General features: G+C 29.5%; 1 protein-coding gene across 3 annotated transcripts; it reads left to right on the plus strand.

Moving 5' to 3' along the window:
• The first annotated feature begins 20 nt into the window (after window positions 1-20).
• LOC134707490 (pyruvate dehydrogenase (acetyl-transferring) kinase isozyme 2, mitochondrial-like) lies at window positions 21-19,449 on the plus strand. 3 transcript variants are annotated; one of them, XM_063567268.1, is made up of 12 exons: window positions 21-113; window positions 5,594-5,735; window positions 7,039-7,110; window positions 8,429-8,492; window positions 8,845-8,959; window positions 9,301-9,387; window positions 10,288-10,365; window positions 10,790-10,866; window positions 11,451-11,549; window positions 12,250-12,360; window positions 14,960-15,073; window positions 15,924-19,449. In XM_063567268.1, exons 1-12 carry the CDS (start codon window positions 107-109, stop codon window positions 16,086-16,088), a joined length of 1,131 nt encoding a protein of 376 aa, XP_063423338.1. In that variant the 5' UTR covers window positions 21-106; the 3' UTR covers window positions 16,089-19,449. The 3 variants fall into 3 exon arrangements, with proteins under 3 accessions (XP_063423338.1, XP_063423336.1, XP_063423337.1); XM_063567266.1 differs by lacking the exon at window positions 21-113 and adding an exon at window positions 662-930; XM_063567267.1 differs by lacking the exon at window positions 21-113 and adding an exon at window positions 1,084-1,431.
• Window positions 19,450-21,385: the final 1,936 nt, after the last annotated feature.

The raw sequence follows: 21,385 nt of genomic DNA on the forward strand, positions 1-21,385 counted from the left end.
ACTTTTCATGTCTTTCTGACAAATAAGGCAAAATGTGTTTGTTTTATAATTTACTAATGAAAATTAGTGTCCTAAAATATTTTGGGAATTATGAGCTAAATGTTTGATGAAACGTAAGTTAATTTACTTCTTATAACAGAAATCCATTTTTAGTTATGATTTAACTGATCTGCTGTGTTCTTGGCATGGTTTTAATCTTTAATATATAGAGACAAAATCAGTGAACGGCTTGGACTATTATTCTAATAGTAATATATGGATGAAGCCTTTTAACTACATGAATATTGATATTTCATTCGTATAGATCTACTTTTTTCTCAAAATTATAATGTATTGTTTGTGTGCATATTGTCATTTTGCCCATCAAGGAAACCGGCAATAAATATACACGATACTTTCCTTTTCCTAACCTTATGACGTCAAAAGAAGGCGTCTCTGCATAAAATAAATAGTTGAACTACCTATATCCCAGTTATTAGACAATTAACGGGTATATTTTCTTATAGACAGGACAATTCCAGTTTTAACCAATTATAATTACAATGTATAATAAGGGCGGATCTAACCACTTTTTTCTTGGTCCGATTAAGAAAATTGGCAATCTACCAAATACTAAACATATGTAAAAAATCAATCAATTTGTTTATTAAATAGTTTGAACATTGGGAATATTTCCCAAAGGAATAGTTTTTAGGGACGAGACTATTCCATGTATTGAAAATTGATTTGGGGAAAACACTCGTTGTGTCACGTGACTTAGCTAGGTAATTTTCCATAAACAGAGAAAACTTCAAAGACGACATTCACAAGTTGGATTTTAATACAACATGAAGTTTACGATAAAAAGCGCGCAGCAAGTTGCTCGCATGGTGGATGTTTACTCTCATTACTGTCCACAACCGTTGTCAATGCAGCGGTTTATAGATTTTGGTAAGCAATAACATCTAAAGTCAAATATTAGGTCATCAGTCAGCTGGGGTCGCGTCGCGTTTATCATTGTATTGTTATGGACAAATGCATTATAAAGTTTAGAATAGCCTTTTTTATTATTATAAGTTACTTTTATTGACAAAATGTTTGATTTTTATGTTTGGGTGATAACAAATGAGGATGTTTCTATGTTTATTTGTAAACAAACCAAAATGAAAGTAAACTGGCATTCGTAGGTGTGAGGCTATAGGCCAATCAAAATTAAACATAAATCTGACTTCCGGTCCAAATATTATAATTTCACTGCGGATAAAACAGGAAAAGTTTTTGATGGAATAAGCGAACCAAAGTTATTTAAATCAGTGATCATTGCAACTGAAAACAACAACAGCTGAACAATGCGTTTGACACGTTGTTTATTACTTCAGACTTTAAAAGGGTTTGACAAATATGCCAAGTTTCACCCATCTCCCTTATCATTGGAAGAAATGTTCTTATTTGGTAAGTTTATTAAATATTGCTTTCAATGAGTCAATGCAAGATCATGCAAATTATATCATGAAGTGAAATGTATAACTATAGCATAAGGTACAAACGTACAACATGGCTTGTAAATGCTCTCCATGGGCAGTAATTACAAATGTGAGGAAGAAGTTATATTTGATCAAGCCTGCACATAAACTAATTGACAGATGACTTTAACATGAGTGCATTTACCATACCTCTCTGATATCACAATAGCTATATTAAATACATTACAGTAAAAGTCCATTGTTCAATAACATCATTGTCATACACCTTATCGCTATTAGCCTACTCGGCCGGCCGACCCGGCCGCTTGACCTTTTGACGCATACAACAATCACTTTTCCATTGTGGCGTCAGATATTTTGTTTTATGACGTCAAAATTTTACGGGAACCTGTGTGATATCCAGTAATGGCAGACAAATAGCGACAAGGTGTATTATCATCAATTGACCTCACATCAACCTGCTGAATATTCCTAAAAATAAACTTTTTTTTATAGCCAACTACAAATGTAAATATACTACATATCTTTTTTCATTGTTGAAGGCTGTATGGTTGCATATAATTGCTTGCATCCACTTCATTCGAACACTAGTGGTTAGTTGTCTCATTGGCAATCATACCACATCTCCTTATTTTATTATATACAATTTGTATATATAGAAATTAATTTGGTCTTCTGATGTATAACTGAGTATGTTTAGTTTGTATATCAGATATTGATATGATTGTCACTTGTATTAGCCACTTATTGCAATGCAACCACAAGTGTAATAAGTTACAGCTCTGTTGGTTTCTTTTAAACATAGTTCCCAAATTTAGTCAGATAAATTACAACTCAGCCTCCAATTATTTTTGCTGTAGAACAACAACAATGTAGGTCATAGGAACATGAACTTTAATATTATTATTAATAAAGGCAACAAAGTTCTTGTGTACTAAAGTTCATTTTAATCTATAATCAAGTAATTGTATACCTGAAGATGATGAAGAGAGACAAATTATAGTTTATCAAAATTATCATTGATCATTGGAATCCCTCCCACCCTAAAAGGAACACCTTATTCTTTTCCTTATTATAAAGAAAGATTACTAAAGCTAACTTATTGTATTATGTACATAATGAACAAACAAAAGAAATCAGATTCTGTTTAAGTAATGAAGGTTCCATGAAGAAGTTAACAAGGAAATAATACAAATTTTTGGTACATGAAAAATAGTTATATGACATAGTTGTTACATATTTAAATCATTATTTCCTTACTTAAGTTATTGTTTGTGAGACAAATCTTTATTCTATAAATAGGGGAAATGCATAAGCATGTTTTTCAGAATGTCTTCATTCAAGTTGAGCTAGATTCCTAAGATACCGTTTTAATTACTGGATTATTTGCTCATCTTAAATGATTCAGTTCTTAACCAAATAAGGTTGAAAAAATGCTCTGTGTTGAAGGCTGTACTTTGACCTATAATTGTTAACTTATTAAATATTGTGACTTGGATGGAGAGTTGCCTCATTGGCACTCATACCATGTCATCTTGAAGTTCTTATTTCTATGATTTTTTTATAATTATATAAATATTTTGAGCTTGCTTTTAGTAGCTGTTAGCAACTATAATTTATGAATTAAAGTTGATGTGGGCCTTACATTGTAGGGTGAATATGTCAATGAGACAGCAACTCAATGACAAATAATCTAATGACATGTAAAATGTAGAGGTCAATATATGGGTTATCAAAAATCAACATTTGTCTATTTAATGCCAAGCTCTAAATTGATTTGATGTTAAAAGTCAGGAGAGTTATGAACAAATAAAAAAGAAATTACTCATAAATCTGCTCACAACCCTAAATTTTCAAAATAAAAAAGACACATTATATTAATTGACTATGAAACGTAAGACAACTTAAATGTGTTGGGGTTAAAGTTGAAACTGGCCTTAGGTGTTCTTAAACATCCCTCTTTTACACAATGTAAATGTATTATTTACACGTTGTTTTGTCATTATAGTGCTGTGTGAACTATATTTAGTTCAACTTGTTCAAGATAAACATCCTTGAAATTACTGAGATAATGCCAGAGAAACAACTTTACCTCTGATCACTTAATCTAAAGATAGAGTAGTAATTCTGATGGAAGATATTAGTTTCAAAACAATTTAAAAATAACTGCGTGTATCTTACATGGTTTGTTATCTTAAATAACTGATACATGTACTGAAAAACATGCATGTTGATGTTGTTAGAGTATATGTATATAATAAATATAACTTCAGCTTTAGATCCCTTTTTCTAAATATTTAGCTAAATCTCACAGGTAGTGTGCAGCTCATTTAGATCACCCCTTCCTGGATCCACAAATGATCTCAAACTCATTGCATACAACGTTTAATAATGCATGTTATAAAAAATGTGTCATTCATTTAAGTTTTAATTTGTGTTACACATGTATACCCATGAAATCCAGAAAAATTGATATTCAACGAATAATAAATTAATAATGAACCAGGACCTTCTAAAGTACTTTTACATTACAAATTTTCTCGTCATAACATTTTTTTTTTCATCTGTTTTTTTTATTTGTTACATTGAAGGAAGTGCAATACATTTTAAGTGAGGTCAGGAATGTAAAGCTGAAACATGTGGTAGTGTGGTTGTGAATCTAACATTTAACAAACTTCAAGTAAAGACCAATACTGAAATGAAATCTAAATAGAAAATGAAGAGATAAACTTGTTTCTGTTTCTTTATAAAGCATACTCTTGAGCAATATATACTATGTACTTTATAGCAATTAATTACATTGTACTTTTAAAGTAACGTTACATGATCAAATGAAGGTATGGTAGAACGTGCAAACCCTTACAGGTAGTCAAGGTCTTTAAACACCCCCTAGTAGTAGCAGTTTTGTCCCACATTACATACAGGTAAACTATACTATTTCAAATGTTTGTATTATCACTGAAGACTTGTTATTACTAAATGTGTAAAATGAACTCAATTTTGGACAGAATTATTTATTTTTGAACATTTCTATCTAATATAAAGACTATGATCTCATCAACCAGACAGACCCTTTTTAGTTTCCTTTGTTTAGAAAGAATTAAAAGATTAGACATTTTTACTTTCGTAAGAAGTGTATATAAAACACTTTTACAGGATATAAGTTAAATTTATAATGCAAGTTGAAAATTTGAAATTTTGAACTTTTGAACTTTACCATGATTACTATATATTTTTTTGTTTACTGTTTATTAGAAATGCGACTTTAGAAGTTAACTTTTCAAATGTCACACATTATAAAAGTCATTAATTTAAGTTTTTCTGGATCATTTAACCCTCTCCTCCTTAATGACACTTTTTGACGCCACCCCCTTTACTCCATAATGACGCCTTTTGATGCCTGTGTAGTACCTCAGTTGAAACGCTTTGACTACAAAATGTCTGCATCAGACTTGAAAAATTAGTATCCAATATTAAAAGGATATTCATGAGAATATCTGATATGAATTTCATTGATGAAATATTCATTTTGACAATGCATTAATACTTTAAACCATATGATTTTTTTTATTTAAAAAATCTTATGCAAATTAAGTATGTAAGAAGAAAAATTCCACGGAGGAAAGGGTTAACTAGAATTATATTTGTTTTTGTTTGTTTATTCTTTCCCGAAATCAGACCATAGTACATTCAGTGACATAATAGTGCCTGTAGTTCTACATCATCTGGTCTCTGGTAGAGTTGTCTTACTGGCAATATACATCTTATTTTAAAATATGTACATCTATTATCATTTTGCTTGTGATAAGTTAGCTTTCTTAGCTGACTATGTGGTGTGGGCTTTGCTCATTGTTAAAGGCCGTACAGTGACCTATAGTTTTTAATGTCTGTCATTTTGGTCTTTTGTGGATAGTTGTCTCATTGGCAATCTTACCACATCTTCTTTTTTATATAGTACAGTAACATTGTACATGTATAAGAGACAAAGTCATATTTTAAATTATTTTTCTCTACAACAAATAATCATAAAGCTATGTTTAAAACAAATTTAATTTTAGAATAAGAAATAAACAAAGCGTTACTTGTAGAACATATTATTAGTCTTAATTCATGATATTTTTTATCTACAGGGACAAAAACTGGTACAGAACAGTCATCGTTTGAGTTCTTGCGACGAGAACTGCCAGTACGTTTGGCTAATATAATGATGGAGATGAACCAGTTACCAGAACCTCTATTAAATGTTCCATCAGTTACCATGGTCAGCAACTGGTAAGTTTGTCAACTTTCTTGTAAGAATCGCATTAATAAGTATGATGACCTATAGTTACATCTATGTTAAGGCATTAAATGGTCTTTTGTGAATAGCTGTCACATTAGTGATTATACCACATCATCTATATTATATGTATTATATGTATGTGTGTAATCTATAGAACCTTTATTAATGGTGCAGAAAATAAGATGAGTACAGACCGTACAGCACATAATTGTCAAATATAACATAAGTTTACCACTGGTATAATATGGCAAGGTATAGTCATTTGAACTTAACTACCCGACAGTATGGACATGTAACTATAACCAAAGTTATCCAATAACAATACATTATCATGAAGCACATACAGTATATAGAATATATTAAGATAAATAACAGACAAGCAATGCAATCATAGTGCACATGGAAAATAATTACAAAAAAGATTATTTATATCATCATAATTTATTTCTCTGTATATACAATGTAGATAATGCATACAACTATTAGATACACCCTGAGGGGGCTATCTCAAATGGGTGTATTTTATTAACACCAAGATATAATGGTCAATGCAGGTTGATAATTTTCAATCATTTAGGGTCTTTCAGTAATTTTGCCATATCATATTGAAAAGCTTATTAATATATTAATGCTGGGTATCCAATTTCAATTAACTACATGATCTTGGTGTAAGTTTATGTACCAAGAAGTTGACAGTATTGATGGTTTGAAGGCTTTCATTGTTTTAAAGGTTTATACAGTGGCTAATCAACATGGTTGCAAATACCTGTTTATGTCCATCAATTTGCTAGTTGACAGAAGAAAATCTTTAAGGTGGTACCTAACTCTACAGGGAGATAACTCTGTAAAATCAGCTAAACGTTTTAATTACGTTCTGTTGTAAAGGGAATATTAAGCTTCTCAATGATCAAAATAAGTGTTTGTCTAACTGCTATATAACCAGTGTAATTTATCTGATCAAATGGTTGGTTCAATTTTTTTGAAATTTTTATATTTTTGTCAAAGGGTCGAAGTAAATACTTTGTCCAAATTTTAGGAAAATTAAACGAGCCAAATTAATTTTAGTGAAAGTGTTGGGTACCACCTTAAATACTGTATAGTTCAATCATAATTTTCAAATTGATTTATGCATGTAACTCATACACACTATTTCAGTTAATAAGTCATTTGATTCCCTAAAACTATCATGACTATGGGCATAATCTAATCCAAATTGAAAATAACAACCATTTTTGCATTTTTAAAATTACTTTTACTTACATGTGTTATAAAACTAAGTGTTTTTGTTTCCAGGTATAAAAAAAGTTTTACAGAAATTATAGGCTTTGAGAATTCAGATGGCAAAGATCTAGATACACTGTCAACGTAAGTATTTTCTTTTCTTTATACATGTTTGATGAAGGCTTATTAGCAGACATCAATCTGCATTCATTCAGAAGACAGACCTTTAAAGATTACTGTCAGACTTTCAATTTTAATTTTTGTCTTTTCTATATACTCCTCATGCTGTTATGAGGGATGTCAAAGATAAATTTTGATTTTATGATAATTTTGAAATGCTTCAATGGGAGAAATTAAGTATTAACCATACCTCTCAGAACTTTTTCTGTAACAGAACTGAGCCAGTTATATATGTCAAATGCTACAACTGATGAATAATACATTGTACTGTGATTGGTAGATATGTGTTTCTGTACATAACTGATTAATAAAAGTGATTAATATCAATTATTAATGATATTTATAAGATTCTTGGCTGCTTTAAACTCAATCTTTAGTAAAGTAATACCATATGGATTAACTGCCTTATACATTTACATTTATTATGAATGGAGAAATAGTCTGAGCACTCTTTGTCGATGTGGACACCTGGTTTATTCATCAGCTCTAGTTAATTCATTCGTCATCATGATGCATAATATATTTCAGTTGAAAAGTGGTTTTCAGAATGCTTTATCTAATTATACCTTTTCTTGGATATTTGGTCATATATAATAAGAAAAAGATCTGTATTGATTAAGAGGTCATAACCTCATAGGTCAAGGTCATCATTACTAAATATAGACTGAAGTTTATGCAAACAACTGTCTTACTATATTTTGAGATTGCAACCTTATTTGCATATATGGAAAATCCCTCACCATTTTGAGGGCACCATATTGAAAATCCATTTCAAAAATATAAAAATATAGACTGAATTTTATGCAAAAAAGTGGTTTAAGGATGCTAAATAAATGCTACATACTTGCATATGTGATCACATAAAATAATTATTAGAGGAATATGGAAAATCCCTCACCATTTTGAGGTCACCATATTGAAAATCCCATTTCAAAAATATAAAAATATAGACTGAATTTTATGCAGGAAAGTGGTTTAAGGATGCTAAATAAATGCTACATACATGATATGTGATCACATAAAATAATTATTAGAGGAAGATCTTTTATGTTTAGAAGTAATTTTTCAGTTCAAGGACATATTTATTAAAAATATAAACAAAAAAAGATGATGTAGTATGATTGCTATACTCAAAGATGCATACTGAAATATTTGTGTGTATAAAATTTTACATCAGCTCAAATTTTGTTTAAAACAGAATATTTAGACAGCATTTCATTATGTTTTGAGAAGCCCTTTCAATTTCCTGACTTCTAATTACTATTATTTTGTCTAATTTCAGTTTTGCTGATACTCTTGTCGTAATCAGAAATCGTCATGCCAATGTGGTAGAAACAATGGCACAGGTATGTAGCTCTACAAAGAAGCTTAGTAGCTATATAGAAAACTTAAAGACTGAAAATGAAAATAATTGCACTATGTAAACAACTTTAAAGAATATTTGTTGTATTAAATGGTGGTTCAGTAAATGATTATGCAGTTAGTAAACAAACTTTAATGGAAAATGGATAGAATGTAGTATTGAATGGTAGTTCATTAAATGTAACAATATAATGAAATTTTTTCTCTCACTAAGAACACAATGTCTTAATATGTTTCTTCCATTGATATATTTTAACTGACTTAACAGCATTGATATTACACTTACGTAAGATTACACTTATGTAAGCAGAAATAAAATTGTGACATCTGTTTCAGGGAGTTATGGAATTAAAGGATAGGTATGGAGAAGAAAACATGGACACCTTACAGTACTTCCTTAACAGATTCTTCACAAGTAGAATTAGTATACGAATGTTAATCAACCAACATGGTAAAAAACTTTGCAGTTTAGCAGATTTAGGAATAAATTATATTTTAGGAAAATTGGATATATATATTTTTACCTGTTGTTTGGTTTAGTTGAACTAATGGGGTATATGTCAATGAGACAGCAACTCGAACAACACACCAAAAATAGCTTCTTAAAATCGAACTCAAATATATACATGATATACTACAGAATTTATATATTTTATTCATTAAAAAAGTTAAACATTTATCCATTTTACAGGGTGAAGCTGTTTTTAACTTTAAAAAATCTTTCTGTGTTTTGTTGAAATACAATACAACTGTATTTTAAAATGATTGATGTAATTTTTTTGGACATTTCAGCTTTATTATATGGTTCTCAGTTAGGCAACCACCCCAGACATATAGGTTGTATAGATCCTAAATGTAATGTACTAGAAGTTGTTAAAGGTAACTTAATTTTAGATATTAGGTTTATCACAGTAAATACTCATTTATAAAGATAGCATATGTTTATTGTCTCTTTACTATGGCAATGTTATAGAATGATTTTGATATGAGAAACCTATCCCAATGTTATATAAAATGATATCCATGTCAATTTTATCAGAATACTATATATGATTTAGATGCCAATTCAAATGTAATCATTAATAATATTTATGGTACCAAGTTTACTACAGATGTGTACTATGACAGTAAATGTATCTTCAACGATGCTCACGGCTAAAATATTTGTAAAATCAAAATTTATACAAACAATGAAGGACTGGTCAAACAGAAAAGGAATGATACATGTATCTTTGATTTAGAAGTCTATATATTTTATTTAGAAGCCTATATAGATGCCATTGCTATCAAAAAGATATATAAAGTATGTCAGATGCCTTTGTCAATGTTGTGAAACTGATATAAATGAGGGGCTGGACAGGGGTGTAGGTTTCTCCCTGCTCCCACCCCTCTTCTCCCTTCTCCTGCCCTCCTTCTCCCTTCTCCCGCCCTCCTTCTCCCTCCTTTTCGTTTTTTTGATGTTGTTTTACTTTTATTACCACTTTCTCACTGAATCTTTTGATTCACTCATTTATTAAATAATTGTTTCCTGCTAAATTTTGACAATTTTAAGATATATTTTTGTCTCCTTTAATACCCTTTCCTCCTTTCTCCTGTCCCTTCTCTCCTTCCTCCCGCTCCTTCTCTCCCTTCTCCGCCCCCGCACTCCTTTTTCCTGCCCCCTCTCTCCCATGCTCCCAAAACCCTGTCCAGGCCCCCATAAATATTTCAATGTTTCTGAATAAAACATCTATTTCATATGCTTATGCCAATGTTATCAGAATGATATCTTTATTTCAGATGCTTATGCTAATGCCAGATTTCTTTGTGAACAGTATTATTTAACAGCACCTGAACTTGAACTAATAACACATAATAGTAAGTATATTGAAATAAAAAGGATAAAAAAAAGAGGGGAAGTACAGAGGAGACATTCAAAAGGTAAAGAGAAACCGACAGTGCATGGGGAAAAAATTACCAACAAGGAAAAATTCCACAAAAAACTACATAGAAATCTTAAAACTTAGCAACAAGAAGGAGAAGTGGATTATGGCACTTTTATCATACATTTAAATACAAAAAAGATAAAACTTAGAAAACTAGATTTTTTTTTACAAATGTGTCATAGACTTTAGGAATGGCCTATATATATAGCTATATTTATATCTTTTCTATTTTCAGAATTTGAATTAGTTGATGAACAATTAACCCCACTCTTAATTTGAATAATGACTACAACTGAATGTTAAATAAATTATAATGATAAATTCCTAAAAATATAAGTATTTTTTATTTATTTCAGTACATGATAATGAAGAAGATATATCAATAGTGTATGTCCCTTCACATTTGTATCATATGTTGTTTGAATTGTTTAAGGTAGGTATTTATATTCTAATGAGTTTTGATGTATGTGCCAATAAATAAAGATTGATTCATCTAATCTCATAGTCGTGACTCAGATAGTAAATTGATAAATAAAGATGTTTTCAACAGGAGAACATACATAGCATTGTTTTAATTTGGAAATATCCTCAAAGAATAAACAAATATTTTGAAAACATGTACTTGTTTAACCCCACCACATTTTTGCGCCTGTATCAAGTCAGGAGCCTCTGCCTTTGTTAGTCTTGTATTATTTTAATTTTAATTTCTTGTGTACAATTTGGAAATTAGTATGGCGTTCATTATCACTGAACTAGTATATATTTGTTTAGGGGCCAGCTGAAGGATGCCTCTGGGTGCACGAATTTCTCGCTACATTGAAGACCTGTTGGTGACCTGCTGTTGTATTTTCTATGGTCAGGTTGTTGTCTCTTCGACACATTCCCCATTTCCATTCTTAATTTTATACTGTAATTCGGAAATTATGGCTTGAATTTATTATCGCTATTTTTGAAGAATGGACATTGATAACCTGAATACTTTGTTATTTTTTTCAATTAAAAACTTTTTGTTTACAGAATTCATTAAGAGCAGTTGTAGAGAATTTTCCTGTAGACAGTACTTTACCAAAATTAAAGGTTCATATATGTAAAGGAAAAGAAGATCTATCTATTAAGGTTAGTATAGATATGAAAAGAAACTGAACAACAAACATATTTTTTCTTCAAAAGAATAGATTAAAAAAAAAAAGAATAAATAAGAAAACATGTTTTTTTTATGAAGCTAATGATGTTGACAAAAAAGCATGTAATTCCAATTTTCAGAATAGACTTAAGAGGGTATCAAAAGGCATTCCTACATCTGACTTTTGTGAGTTGAATACTGTTATCATTTGGCATACATTTGCATCATCTATAATAAGTCCTTGGCCTATTTTTTTGTTTCTAAATAAATCACATTGACATCTTTAGACCAATTAGAACAAATTTTGGTAAATAAGAGTATCATCAATTTTAGAATTTCTATATAAATAATTTTTGAAAATTTCGAATTGACCTACCAACGTGACTGTCGTTACATAAAATATGTTTAAAGGTTGACCTGATATTTTCTTGTGACATTTAAAGAAAATATCTTTAAAGCTATATGGCAATACATTGTGCACTGTAAAGATACTAAGAGGAACCATTTTTATCATACAATAACATTGTAAGCTCCTGGCTTCAGAAATATTAGCACAGAATTTATTTTGATGGTTTATTTATTTTCTCTCTCTCTCTACAATTAAGTCTATACAACATTTAGCTTGAAAGAATTTGAACTAATTCAATAACAGTACAGTTATTCATATTTGAAGACTTTCTATTTTTCTTCCAGTTGTGTGATCAAGGAGGTGGTATACCTTATAACAATATAAACAAATTATTTGAGTACATGTATTCTACTGCACCAAGTCCATCATGTGCTGATTCAGGATCTGCTCCACTGGTAAGTCATTAAAGTTATCTGCAATCTGAAAATTTAATGGTTGATGGTTTGTATTCAATCTAGTGTAATACAGTGCATCTATGAAACATACAGAAATTGAAAAGGACATGACATTCTTCAATCACAGGACTTGCATTTTTTTTGTGGCAAGGTGTAAAGATAAATGATCAGAAAATCAAGAAAATCAAATCTATAGGACATAGATCAGAATTTATAATAGCAACTTTAAAAATATCATCTTTATTAATTATTAATTTATAAGCTAATAATATTTTAGATTTATAAGAAATAACTGACTTATGACAATAACATACATTTGACATACTGGCAATTCAAAAAATTGTTCAAATTTTCTAGTATTGTTATAATTTGGTAAGTTTCACAAAAATAAAAACTAGCATTTTATATTAATAAAAGCATTATACACTTTGTACAACTAAAATTTCCTTTAGCCATTTCTCATTTCATTATAACACCACATTAGGATTGACAGAAGAAAAATACCCTTTTAATTTCAAAATATCTTCTTTATTGTTCCAGAGAACTTGTTTGAATTATAGCATTTTTTGTCATATCACACACTAAATTCTGTATGACTTGATTATTTTCCTCAAAAGTTTATATCTTTTTTAAGGATTTGAAACTACATTTTCTTTCTTTTTTTCTTTTCTGTTTTATTATTTTCAGAGTTATTAGACTTTTAATTGTCAGATTTAAGTAAATGTTTCACATGTTGTACCATAACTTAAGTTTGTTTGGATTGATTCACTGATAACTTTACATGATTGTTAGCATTGGTGCAAAACACACCATTCAATCTAATATAAAATTCTGATATGTCATTTCATAGTTCTGTGACCAAGACTGCCAGCTAAATAAAATGCATTTTTTAAATGTCATGCATTATGCTTGATTTGAATTGCTACAAACTTAACGTTGTTGTTGGGATTGACGAATGTATTCTTTGATTTTGAAAATATTCTAAGTTTTTTTATCCTGAGTTATGGGACTTTAAACAGGCGCTATTGACATAATACTTTATAATATATGACTGATGGTATTCCCATGTATGCTTTTCTATTGAGCCATTTTCTTCCTTCTAATGAAATGCCATTCTAAGTATCCCATTTTATTTTTGTAACAATTTCAATATGTGCAGTAAAGGTGTATCATGTGTATCTTGGAACAGCTGTTTATTTAGCTGGTCATTATAAATGTTGATTTATTGAACAAAATTAATATTTACTTGATATTACACAGTTTTATTTGTCTCTTGATGCAACATTTGTAAATAGCTTATAACCAAATTTTGAAGAGTTTAAAAAAAAATCTCCTACATCTAAACTCTTTATTGTCTGCTTTATCAGAGGGAAAAGTCAGTTACAATTCCTTACTATTTCCCAAACAAATTTTCTTCACTTCTTATCTTGGGTGATCACAAACATGTGTAAATCAATTTGTATAAGTTAACCAAAAGAGTTTTGATAAAAGACATGCTGGAAATTGACATACTCAATGCCTCCTTTTTTTCCTTTTTTTTTTTTTTTTTTTAAGATAAAGAGAGACAATGTAATCATGGCAAAAATAGATGGTGTAACATTTTGATTATAAAAAGTATAGAACAATCTTAAAATTGAATTTTAATATTCAGTTTTGTATAAAAATTATCCACCCAAAGGACATTCAAAAGCATGAATTATGTATATATGTAGAATTGAAATAGACAAGTATTAAGTATGAAATTTTCAATTAATTTGAAATAGACAAGTATTAAGTATGAAATTTTCAATAAATTTGAAATAGATGCACTTTTTTGCTGCTTCATAAAAGTATTTTGATTTTTTGTCGGTCTTAAACGATTATAGCATAAAATGTGAAATACCTTATGTTTTCTTAATGCACAAATAGCAAAATGTTTTTAAGTGTGGTGTGATGTGTTGGGAAATTGTTAATGTAATCAAAACAAATGTTATAAGGAAGCATCTAAATAGGACTTCATCCGCTGTCTCTTCTTAAAATTATATATAAGACAATAAGGCTGTTAAGTATTAGTCTTCAAATGATATAATTTAGTTGGTAATGTCAGAATCCCTCCAAATCCACACTTGTACTGTAAGCACACACCAAAGAAATTGCATTAGATATTTTGTGTGTATTAAGTGTGTACCAGAATGTAATGTTTAAACTGATGTTTTTAATATTGCTGAATGATTTATTTGGTTTCATGTTTCAGATTTTTATTGAAGAAATAAAATGAATTTTGTACCAATCAAGAAATGGATTTAAAAATAAATAACCTGCTTTAAAGTAATAAGTAGCACTGTCAACGTATATTTGTTCAGCCTAACAGAAGTTCCAGTGGAAACTTTGTTATAAACAATGTTATAATACCTATTCCTGTTGGAACAAATATTCTATACCATTTATTCCTTTAGGAACTTATACTGTAATATTTTTTCCTGTGGAAATAATATTCCAGAATATTTCTTCCTTTTGGAACTTATATTATGAAGGAATTTCTATTCTGTGACAGCACATTGTATATATGTTGAATAAACAGTTATGCAGTTACCAAGTTTCCTTGTGTTTTTATTTACAGGCTGGTTACGGGTATGGTTTACCATTGTCAAGACTTTACGCCCAGTATTTTCAAGGAGATTTAGTGGTCTCATCAGTGGATGGATTTGGTACAGATGCTTATATATATTTAAAGGTATGTTTATTTACAGTAGAAAAATAAGGGAATGTGGTCTGATTGCTGTTGTAAATTACTTTACTTTCTTTTATTATAGACATTTTTGTATAATTGATTTAACATCATTTACCGTGGTAATTACATAACTGAATACTGGACGACGCTAAGTAGCGACGATATTGTGATCATATGTAGTTTAGATAAATATTTTGTTCTATGAAGACCTTCTTCATTATTTCTATAGAATATATGTCAAAATTGCCAATGAAACAACTATCCACCAAAATTCAAATGAAGTTGATGTAAGCAAGTATGCTTTCTTATTTGATGATAGTTTTATGATACCTGCAGAACATGAAACACTTTTGGGTTTATTTGAGAGGGAATAATTTTATATGTGGCCAGGAGTTTAATGAGACATGTAATAAGAGCTTCCTAGCATTTACTTTCTTTTTACTTATTTTCTTGTTTTATTGAAGTTGAAAAAGCATTGACAACAGACTCAACAATGTATGAGTTTGTAATTAATTCTGTTTAAGGGGCACAATCTATGGTACTGTATGTCAATGATATTTGGTATGCAATGTAGTACCATAGACACATCTCTTTTCTATACATATAATTTGGCTCTTCACTCTCAAGGTCTATTGACCTTGAAACTTTTTTTTTTTTACATGTATCTCCCTGCAAATACAATTCTTCCTAAAAAAAATGGCTGTTATTTTACAAAATGTCATTTTCATATCTTGTTTTTTACAAAAAAATATTAAAATGATTAGTATTTCCATTGTTTTTCCTAATATTATTGAATTTTGAATATATTTATAATATACAAGACCCTTATAAATGAAAATGTTGTTCATTTTAGGTTTTATCAAATGAAGCCAATGAGTGTTTACCTATATATAACACAACATCAGCTAAAATGTATGAAACAGATGTTGTTGTTTCTGATTGGACAAGTCCACCAAAAAGTCCACAGAATTCAAGGACATTTTCAACTCACAGTAGAACATATCAACCACGGACTTGATTTTGTGATCTTTTGTTATAATGAAACCCAGAAATGTCACATCCCTAACCACCTCAGCACTAACAGAGTAGAAGTTTGATTATAGTTGGTCAGCTTATTTTCAATGATATTTATAAGGAGGGTAGAAGTGTGTCTACTTGAATGAGTGTACCTTATTTATATGTTGGGTATTTATCTGTAAAGTTTTGTAATCTGGTCGATATTTTGTCTGAGATGAGAAAAAGTGGTATATATTGGTGCTACAATAGTCGTAATATATTTGTCAAACTAATTGTGTAGCAAGATTTTTTTTTTACAATATGCGAATTTTTGTACATGTAAGTGTTTCCCTTTAGATTGTTAATACTAATAATGGAATACACCAAAACAGTTCAAACTTGTAAAACACTAGTCATTTAATGAATTGTTTTTTGATATCAGATATTTTCCTTTTAGGAAATGAAGGGTCTTATAATGGCATTTTGTTTTTAAATGTTCTGTGTTCATTGTTTTCATTTTACATTTCAATGTCATCCAAACCAAATATCACTATGGTATCTGATATTTGATTTGTTAAATGAAGTAATTCTATAAATTTGAATAAATTATATATTGGATGGAGAGTTGTTTCATTGGCACTCATACCACATCTTCTTATATCTATATACAGAATAAATATATTCTAGATCCATCAAGTTGCCTTTGTGGGCTGTTGCCATTATGTGTTTTCTCAAATTTCATTTCTCTTAAGTAATTGAAGTGAATTTAAGAATGAGGAAAAATAATAATGTTGCTGGTTTAATGTAACTCAGCCTGAACAAAAAAACTGATCAAAATCAGTCTGAAGGCAACAATAAAATAAAAGAAACAATTTTGATTGAAAGTAGTGGTTTAAATTTTAGCCAGTACATTCATAGGTTTGAAATATGTCTGATATATTATCAAGATCACTTCATCTAAATGCATGCATGTTATTTGAGTACTCCAAAAGTGTCATAAAGGCTGTCATGAAGAAAACCTTTATATTTCTTAAATCTGTCTTGTTTGTTAACAGCAATTTATTTGGGACATGCAATTATGAGGAATAACTTTACAGAAATCTTTTTTATGAAGGCAATATTTACTCTTGGTTTAAAAGAGGCTTGTTTGTCTTATTTTATTGCTATGTAATTCTTATCCAATTCAGGGTATTTGAAACATCAAATTGTGCATCATTTATTGCTTAGATACCCAGTTACCGTTCATTTATTTAATATATGGGTTATAAAAAGAATCGAAATCCATTTCTTCTTGTTCACTGAAATCCCTATAATTGTAAAGTTGAATCCAGTAAAAATAATAAATTTGAATCAGAAGACTTGATCTATTTTACAGCATGTAAAATACTAAATAATTTGCATGAGGAAATTTCATGACAATACATAGATTACAAAACACTCATTTTAATCACAAATTTCTGAATTTCCTTTCACAATATAGTATGAAAACATTAGACATTTTTATATTAAAGCAATTCTTTTTTTTTCCAATTTGAATGTGGTGGTTGATATTTCTTTCTTATTGATATTTCTTATGGAGTAGGATTTTTAATATTTTAATTGGATTAGAAATCAAAACCAAACGTTTATTTTTGTAAATGATATTATATTTTAAATTATGTATGAAAGGTATACCAATGTGAGGCAATATTATATTGAGAAAAAAGGCTGTTTTAAAAAATGTACAATTTTCTTCTGGAAAGTCTTGACTTCATTAGAATATTTAGCTCACCAGGTCAAAAATACATGTAAAGATATTAGCACCACACTGTGCCTTTTATCAATTTATTCCAACATCTATGACTAACAATATCTTTTGTCTATGGTTACCCAATTTTTTTGAAAAGTTTACAGAAGAAAAGAGTATATATTGAATAAATGATGTATGATAGGTTCATTATAAAAAGTTTACATGCTGTTAAATTCAGCATTGCCAACAACATTTTGTGGTCTTTTTCTGAACTATAGTTGAGAACATGTATAAAAACCTTTCATAAATAAAGCATTTATATAAATAGATCTGGCTGCTAAAGGTAATTACTGGTTTTTATTTATGAGATCTCCTCAGGAACAATGATAAAATGTTTAATAAATAACTACAAAGATGTGTGGAAAAGGTGTTTAAAGATCTTCTCTGGATTAAGTGACCTTAGCTTTGAGCCTTCTGTTGAGGCCTTATTCAGGTTTTTAATAAATTAAGGGTACATATGTAATAAAATTTCAATTGGACTCTTCCATATCATTGGTGGCCTTTCTTTTGAATCCCTTGCTTGTCTAGACCTGATGAACTTGCCATATGTTTCAGATTCTTGTTTTATACAGATTTAAATCATATGTTGCCTCCTACAGTTCTTTTTTTGAATAAATTAACAGAAAAAATGTGATAAACAAATTTCCTTTGAGACAGGAAACAAGTCTACAACTTTACCAAGGTTCTTGACCCTTCTTACACATTTTAATAAGTGATGGAAAATAGATTTTTTTTTGCACTCATTTTCGTTTAAACCAGTGGAAATCTAAAGTACACTCAGAGAGGAACATACATAAGTTTATTTCAGGAAGAGCTTGCATTTTGTTATGGTATAAAGATGTGAATGTGTATTTTCTGGATAGGGTGTTTATGTTTTGGAATTAGGAAGTGTGAATGTGTATTTTATGACTGATGTCTGGTTATGTGTATAAATGTGAATGTGTATTGTCATGATAATGTGTTTGTGATTTGTAATTTGAAAGTGTGAATGACTATTTTCTTGCTGATGTGTCTGGTTTGGTGTATGAATGTGCATATGTAGTTTCTTTGCAATATATGAGCATATGTTTTTGTGTATGGAAGTTTGAATGTGTAGCATCTTGCTAGTGTGTAAATGTAGGTACCTGTTGACTGGTGTGTACAACTTTAATATGATTTTTAAATCTGTAAAATGGCAATTTTGATTATTAACTACTTTTTACTTTCATGACATCTTCAAATGCATGAAAAATACTTCCAAAAAGGTTGTCTTTTTTTAAATTCCCACTATGAAGAGTTTAAAATAACCATCCATGTACTAACTGTATGATGAATGATAACATATCATTACATACTGCAAATAATATGCTGCATCAACAAGTTGAAAAGTTGCTTCAATGGAAAGTTATTTAATTATACTAATACATGTATGAATGAAGTAAGCTTGTATACTTTAAGTTAATCTATATATTATGTTTGAGAAAATTGTTTTAAAAGTATTTTGTATTTGTATATTATAAAAATGGTATGTTAAAATATGTCCATTATATCAATAGTCAAATGAATAATGTTAGATTTATCATTGTTTGGTGGAAATTAAAAGAACTTTATTTCCCTAATGGTGTTGTTGTTGAAATATAAAGCTTAAATTTACAATTGAAAATAGAAAGATAATGACTACAAACAATAAACCACAGAGGAAGTATCTAGCAAAAATGCTCCTCCAACAATGAGTAATGGACTACCGTATATCAAAAACTAGGCTCTAAAAGCATAATCTTCATAAATCTTTGGCTTTTCCTTGGCTATGCATTTGAATTCTTTTCCTTGCAGTTCACATGTTTCTCAGTACATTTGATTGTTTTGCTTTGTGAAAAGTAAAATCACAAAAAACTGAACTCAGAGGAAAATTGAAAAAGGAAAGTTCTTAATCAAATGGCAAAATCAAAAGCTCAAACACATCTAACTTGTTGATAACTACTGTCATATTCCTGTCTTGTTACTGTCATTTTCTTCTAATACAATTCACATGTTTCTCAATACATTTGATATTTTTGCCTTGTAATTCACATGTTTCTCAATACTTTTTGAAAGCTTATTTCTTAAATACAAGTCTGGTATAATATTTTGAAGTCCTTGATAATTCTAATACATGCATGTAACTCATACAAGATAACATTCATAAAATTCATAAATAGTACAATGCAATATTATCACACTTGTTCAGACAAAGTACTTGAAAATCCTATTAAATGTCTTAGGGACAAAATTTAAGTTAAGGAGAGACTTGAAGGAGCCTATAATACTTTCCTAACCTGGAATATCAATTCTGTAAATGTGCATGCAATATAAAATAAATTAACAAAAATACCGAACACTGAGGAAAATTCAAACTGGAAAGTTCTTAATCAAATGACAAAATCAAAAGCTCAAATGAAAGGATAACAACTGTCATATTCGTGACTTGGTACAGGCATTTTCAAATGTAAATAGGGTGGATTGAACCTGGTTTATAGCTCGCCAAACCTCTCACTTATATGACAGTCGTTCAAAATTCCATTATATTAACAATGATGTGTGGATAAAACAAAGAGACTTAAGGTAAAAAATTGGATACTGCAGTCAAGATTGTGTTAATATCTTAATCATTATAAAAACAAACAAATATATATACATACATAACCATGGCACAGTTACACAATGAAAGAATGTATCAATACAGAGCCATGTAATATTTAAGAAAGAGACACAAAAAAGACATAACAAGATCAATTACATTAGCAAACACGAATAAGAAGAATAAAGAAATTATCATAGAATAATAACACCATGATAGGATGTTAAGGTACAGAGTCACGTCTTATGTAATATATACAGTATATTAGCAAAAATGAAACACAAGAATTGAAAAATTATCTTTAAACAATAACACAATGACGGGTTGCATAAGTAAAAAGCCGCATCAAATGGATACCACAAAAAAAACCCAGTAAAAGTTATATTCATAAAGACAAATAAAAAAATACTATAACACCTTATTAAGATGATAAACAACGCCTGTACCTTGACATAGCATGGGATCATTAACTTTTCTCACAGACACTGGTGACGTTTTACAAAGTCTTGAGTAGTTCCTGTTTGCTCTTGATTACCGAATTGGGTGGGAAATGTTTATCACATATGCAGGTTAAGTTGGTATATTGATACTTAGGTGGGTTAGTTAATAATTTCAAAATTAAAATTGTCTCGTTTGCCATAGATTCGGTACTGAGGTGATTGTGTATGTCAAATTCGAGATATAAGTGAAAATGAAGCGCAGGAAGCCGTGTCTGTAATTTCTTTAATTTCTAGTTCTGGGTGAAATATTAACCGAAAACAATCAGAAAATTTTGGATTGTTAATGAAAAGAACATCATCAATACATGTGAATGTGAAATTAAAAACTTTGTTCATTGATCTTTTTGTTGTGACAAGTGTCTGAAGGAACTCCAATTTAATATTTTTGTATATTTCATTTTGTTGCTCCTGTTGCACACATTGTGCCTGAGCGT

This window comes from Mytilus trossulus, chromosome 2 (assembly GCF_036588685.1).
Source record: "Mytilus trossulus isolate FHL-02 chromosome 2, PNRI_Mtr1.1.1.hap1, whole genome shotgun sequence".
Classification (NCBI taxonomy): Eukaryota; Metazoa; Mollusca; class Bivalvia; order Mytilida; family Mytilidae; genus Mytilus; species Mytilus trossulus.